The sequence below is a fragment of the Pinus tabuliformis genome, chromosome 7, assembly GCF_031772625.1.
Source record: "Pinus tabuliformis cultivar Carrire ecotype Pingquan chromosome 7, CPIR1, whole genome shotgun sequence".
Taxonomy (NCBI): Eukaryota; Viridiplantae; Streptophyta; class Pinopsida; order Pinales; family Pinaceae; genus Pinus; species Pinus tabuliformis.
This window is the reverse complement of record NC_142293.1, coordinates 1,913,531,450-1,913,537,780: the sequence shown is the minus strand read 5'-3', so window position 1 is coordinate 1,913,537,780 and position 6,331 is coordinate 1,913,531,450. Positions and strand designations below refer to the sequence as shown.

The 6,331-nt window shown below is 35.4% G+C and overlaps 1 protein-coding gene across 1 annotated transcript; it reads left to right on the top strand.

The window, feature by feature from the left end:
* Positions 1-3,209: 3,209 nt before the first annotated feature.
* Positions 3,210-5,050, top strand: LOC149256146 (cysteine-rich repeat secretory protein 38-like). The gene is made up of 5 exons (XM_089455248.1): positions 3,210-4,080; positions 4,263-4,364; positions 4,491-4,600; positions 4,751-4,885; positions 4,970-5,050. The coding sequence occupies exons 1-5, from the start codon at positions 3,210-3,212 to the stop codon at positions 5,048-5,050; spliced, it is 1,299 nt and encodes a 432-aa protein (XP_089311374.1).
* The last annotated feature ends 1,281 nt before the right edge of the window (positions 5,051-6,331 follow it).

The following is a 6,331-nucleotide window of genomic DNA, read 5'->3' as shown; positions in this document are numbered from 1 at the left end:
AATGATGTCTAACTATTAGTTTTTTTTCAAAAAAATTAAGTCAAATCTTGATTTATATAATAAAAAATTATATGTCAAAAAAATTAATATATAATTATACAATATTTTATTTATATAATTTTTTTTTACTTTAGTATGAGATTTTTGAATTTGAAAATAGGTTTTGTTATAATACCATAAGCCAATACCATGATTTATCAATACAGATATGACATTTCTTTAATTAATTAATTTTGGATAAATTTTATTTTATTATATTTTTTTCTTTCTTTTTTTTCTTTTTCATTTTTCTTTTTCTTTTTTTTTCATTTTTCTTTTTATTTTTCTTTTTTCTTTTTCCGCTTGCAAATAGAACAAATATTGGGACCATGCCACTACCTCTTTTGCAAATTTTCCCATGTGATATTTTTATTATGGAAAACCAAGCATGAAAAAATAATGATTTTGGTTGGGATTTTGGTCTTCCAAAGGCATATAAAACATGTTTCTCCCCCTCCTCGATACAAAGAGAAAGATATGTATCAGCAACAATGATGTTTCTAGACATCATCGATACAGAGAGATAGATATGTATCAGCAACAATGATGTTTGTAGACATCATCTTCCCTCTCCAAATTAGTTTTTCTTTAAATCATGCACGACAAATCCCAAGATGCTTCATACCAGCAACAATCCAGTTCCATTCCTGGTCCCATTTCCCAAATAGACCCAACTCCTGTGCATTTTTCCAAACTGGGCAAGGACCCCTCCAATGTGTAATGGCTTGACTCCAGAAATATATGCCTTGTCTTTTTAAGAACTGTATGAGCCCTACAGAGATGTTACATTCATTGCTAGCCCCTAGAATATGGTCAATACCAATAAGGATTCTGTGACCCGATCCCATGGTCCATGTGAGATGTTGTAGAAAGATATTTAGCAACTTTGAGAAAGTTAAGCCACATTGCCTATCCATGAATGGATCCAGTAATGCATTTTCGGTACCAAAATAAGAAATCATGGTCCTTAAGATATTTATGTCTGATAACACGGCTCCAAGACCCAGACCTAAATATACCCCTCCATAGAGATTTGATCAGTAGCGACCTTCCAAAGCGACACAGATCCAGTACCCCCCAACCACCCATGACCTTTGGCAATGTAATGTTGGACAGCTTTGCCAAATGATATTTCTTACGCCCATGACTGCCCCCCCCATATAAAGTTAGCCATAATATGGTTAAGACTACGAATAATGGTGACAGGGATATGATAAAGATGAGACCAATAAACCCCTAGTTGGTTAAGGACAACATGGGTAAGGATGACCCGAACCCCAGTGACAGACATCTAAATTCCCACCCAGATATCCTCTTAAAAAATCTATCCACAAGCCATTGCCAATCAACATTCCTTTAATTACAAGGTTTGATATGGTACCCCAGGTACTTCATACCATTATCCTTCATCTCTGCCTCAATACCAAACAATTTTTTTATATATGCAATGATTTCTAGATCACAATCTCCATGAAAGATAATAGACTTATGAACATTCATATGCAAGCTAGTGGTATTAGCAAATTTCCCGAAAATATGAAAAAGGCACAACCATGAAAATCGATTTAACATACCCATGATGAGCACATCATCTACAAAGAAACCATGTGATTTTGTTACCCATCAGTAGAGCATGGAATTGGTCGAGCTCCAATGCTTCTTTAATATGCAAGCTCAGATCGTCCATTGCCAAAATGAATAAAAGCGAAGAGAGTGAGCAACCCTGTCGAAGTCCTCGTCCATCTCGAAAGAATTGTGTTGGGTGTCCGTTTATAATCACAGAAAAATTAACATTAATAACACACACCATAATCTAATCAACGCATCTAGGTTGAATTCCTATTTTGTAAAGGACCATTCTAAGTTATCCCCAATCTAGGCAATCATATGCCTTCTACATATTCACTTGCAAAATGCGAGCATTGAGATGCTTTGTATGAATCGAATGCATACATTCTTGGGCATTTGCAACAGCATCATGTACTTGTTTGTCTTGAAGGAACCCATGTTGCTCCGGAGATATATGGCGCGATATAATAACCCGCATACGCCCAGCAATGGTTTTTGAGATGACTTTATAAATGAGGTTACACAATGAAATGAGCCTAAAATCCACGAAATAGGTTGTTGGGCAGTGCTTCGAAATTAAAGAAATATATGTGGAATTAATAAGATGGTGAATATTGAGTGATCCCCGACTACTCCACCATGTCTAGCAGTTCAGTTTTGAACAGATCAAAGAAATGTGTGAACATTTCCACCGTCCACCCATCACCATTGAAAGATTTAAGAACCACAAGTAACTCCTCTGTGACGCATTTGAATAGTTCATCATTTGATTCTTAATCATACATTGTTGGGTAGTGTTCAATCACCCATATGAGATCTTCGACAAGAATGTCCTCGTTACGGCCATAAGCCAATTGGAAATGTGAGGCCGCGACTTTCAATAATAATTATGCTTTGAATAAGATTCCATGTGATCCATTTAATAATCCTTAATAGAAACTAAGAAGACTCATTCTACAACTATTTAAATAATATCTATTCATAAAAAAAAAATTAAGGTTCAAAAAATTCAATCCCTTTAAACTCATATTATTTAAAATAAATCTTAATTAAATTAATTCACCAAAAGCTATTCTCCAATACGTATGCTTATAAAAATCATTATTAACACAATTATTCGTTTAAGAGAATCGTACCAGGAGCCTCAGCGTATCCACTTAAAGAAGTGACATAAATCGCAGACGGCTTGAAGTTGATCGCCACTAAGCGGTTGTAGAATCAGTGATTGATGTTTCCGGATTGTAAAAAGGTTTCTGGATCGAGTGCGATGAACGGTTCAATGCAAACCGTTGGTCCTCAAACGAATCTGAACAGCCGGCATAACAAGTCAAATGCAAACATAGTTTTCGCCTGTTCCCTGCCTTCCAAAGCCAATAGGGACGACCCTGTTAAATGAATGAACGGCATAAGGAAAGTTTAATATAACATAAGAAATTTCATTAAATTAATGTGAAGTTAAATTTATTTTTAATTGAAGACTGACTTGGCATCATAAGTGAGAGCACTGGAACTTCACACTTTACCGACATACGTCAGCGACTTTTCTCTAACTCATCTTTAAAATACTACAGGAGCACCTTCCCTCATCAAATTAAAAAGAGATGGAGAAGAGCGTTCAGCTCGTGTCCTGCCCTGCAATGGCGATGAAGGCGAAAAGACTAATCAATTGTATGTTACTTATCGTCAGTGTGTGGCCGCCTCTGCACCTCTTAGCAGCTGAGGATTTTAATTATTCTTATTGGGGTGATTGCTCGCCAAACCAATATAGTTACGGTAGCGATTTCCAGCATAATCTAAACCAGGTTATTCAATCATTGGTGGAGAACGTTTCAACGAGCGGCTTCAACACTAGTGTTGAGGGGCAAAGCAGCAATAATGTTGTTTATGAGCTAGCCCAATGCAGGGGGGATATAAATTCCTCTGACTGCAAACAGTGTGAATCGGAGGCGGCAGCATTGGTTATTAAGGCATGTCAAAACAGCACCTCTGGATTTGTTTGTCTAAACGACTGCTTCTTACGTTACAGCGATCGTAACTTTTACAACGACTATAATGAGAACGAGTCTACGGATGTTGTTTGCAACCCCCAGAAAAGCTATGCTCTAGCGCAGTTTGGAAATATTACTGAGAAATTCCTCTCAAATACCATCCAAAAAGCTCTGCAGAGTCCAACTTTCGCTACAGTTAAAGTCGACACCATTTTTTCGGATTCCAGGGAAATGTACAGCTTATCCCAGTGTTGGAGAGATCTGTCCCCAACAAACTGCCACTTCTGCTTATCTGTAGGTCGGTCAAAGATATTCGGTGCGGGTAGATTGAATAATATCAATGGCACGGCATGTGCAACTGGAGCTAATGGAGCACGCTACAGAAGTCATCACTGTGCTCTGTGTTACGAGATTTACAACTTTTTCAATACTTTCATCATTTCGCCGACGCCGCCGACTCCAGGCGAGGGTCCTCCGAGATCAAGTATGTTATGATCAAAAGGCGAATTGTGGTTTTGTTCACTTCGTAAAATAAAAGATTTCCCAATTTACTAAAATATTTCATAGAGATTACAACGATTAGGAACATACTGGTTTTATAGAGATTAATTCATTCAGTGAAATAAACATAGCTAATTTAAGAAGGCTTTATGTGCAAATTTGTAGGAGGGAAAAGATCTAAGGTGCTTCCCATAGCTCTAGGCGTAGTAGGCGCTACGGCTGGATTAATTGCATCCATAGGCCTTTTCATGTGGATTCGACGGAAAGGTTGGAAACGGATTCCCATAACCAGAGGTCCCGAATTTTATTTTCTCAAAAAGAAAAACCCGTCTTACTTTAACCAGAGATCCCGAAATTGTGCCTCTTATTAGAAGGTATTAATTGTTTTTGCAGGTGAGGAAAGAGAAATCAGCTTATCCCTTTCCGAGCTGAATCCGGAACTCATTTTTCAGTACCATATTCTGAGAGAGGCTACTTCCAATTTTAGCGCAGAGAAAAACTTGGTGAGGGAGGTTTTGGGTCGTCTATAAAGTGAGTGTTACATAATTGCTTTCAATTGAATTAGTGATTTATATCCAGGAACAACAGCTCAAGTAATTAAACGCTGATTTAATGTAAGCCTTAAATAATTGTTCTCATTTCATTTGGGATAGAGTTATAGCCAGCAACAACTCCATGTCATAATGGAGAATATAAAGAATTTAAACCTTATTGATGTACAGGGCGTTCTACCTGACGGCCAAGAGGTTGCAGTTAAACGGCTGAAAAGAGGATCAATGCAAGGAGAGGTTGAATTCTTTGAATGAAGCAAATGTCATGAGTCAGGTTCAACACAGAAATCTAGTGAAATTGTTTGGTTGCTGTGTTGAAAGCTTAGCAAGGCTCTTGGTTTACGAATACCTCGAGACTACTTCAGCAAGGCTCTTGGTTTACGAATACCTCGAGAACAGTAGTCTCGACACACTATTACATTAGGGGGGTTTTAAGACAATATTTAAGACAATATTTGAGTCAATTGTCTTAACTTAAGACAAAATGAAACTTCTGCATTGTCTTAAATATTGTCTCTAAGGGGTGTCTCAAAATATAATGTCTCAAAAATTTGTCTCTATAAAGACAATATAGAACACATATTATTATTTTCTCTATAAAGACAATTTGATTTGTCTCTCTAGAGACAATTTCATTTGTGTCTCTTTAGAGACAATTTCATTTGTGTCTTTTTAGAGACAATTCCATAATTCAAACTATTGTCTCTCTAGAGGCAATATAAAAAATTATTTAAAAAATAAATAAATGTCCATAATTCAAACTATTGTCTCTCTAGAGACAATAAAAAAAAATATTTAAAAATAAATAAATGTCCATAATTCAAACTATTGTCTCTCTAGAGACAATATAAAAAATTATTTAAAAATAAATAAATGTCCATAATTCAAACTATTGTCTCTCTAGAAACAATATAAAAAATTATTTAAAAAAAAAATAAATGTCCATAATTCAAACTATTGTCTCTCTAGAGACAATAAAAAAAATTATTTAAAAAAAAATAAATCTGCTCAAACTATTGTCTCGGATTTGCTCCTACCAAAAATTATTTAAAAATAAATAAATCTGCTCAAACTATTGTCTCGGATTTGCTCCTGCCAATCTATCTGTGTATCCATCTCTATCTACCTAAGTCACCTGACACGGGGATTCGGGACACGTAGGATTCGAGATTCGTGGTGTCGGATTCAGACACGTTGACCCCCGAAACAGGACATGTTAGGACACGTTATATATATATATATATATATATATATATATATATATATATATATATTAAAAATTAGATATTATCATATTTCTTACACAAATTTTAATTAATGATACAAATTTATTGATTTCAAACATAGATCTTCATCTATAGCTATTAGCATGCATAGTACATACAAAATTCAAATAAATGTCAGTGGTACTGGTCACATAAATGATAAATCTATTAAAATTTTAAATCACGATTCATAATTCATAACTAAAAGATAACTTAAAACTACAAGATAGTAAGATAAACACACTGACAATTGTAGAACTTTTTCTCATTAAGTCATCAAATCAAAATGTGTTACATAGGTAGTGTTGGTGCAATGCCAATGGCAAATAGAAATAGAAAATATAAAATAACTACAGGTATACAAGCCTCAAGGCATCAATCAGCATCAGAATCAGCATCACCGTCCCCATCATCATGG

Coding starts and splice junctions, on each gene's coding strand:
- LOC149256146 (XM_089455248.1), top strand. CDS start 3,210: ATGGAGAAGAGCGTTCAGCTCGTGTCCTGCCCTGCAATGGCGATGAAG. Junction 4,081..4,262: donor CGAGGGTCCTCCGAGATCAA/GTATGTTATGAT, acceptor GCAAATTTGTAG/GAGGGAAAAGATCTAAGGTG. Junction 4,365..4,490: donor CATGTGGATTCGACGGAAAG/GTTGGAAACGGA, acceptor TTGTTTTTGCAG/GTGAGGAAAGAGAAATCAGC.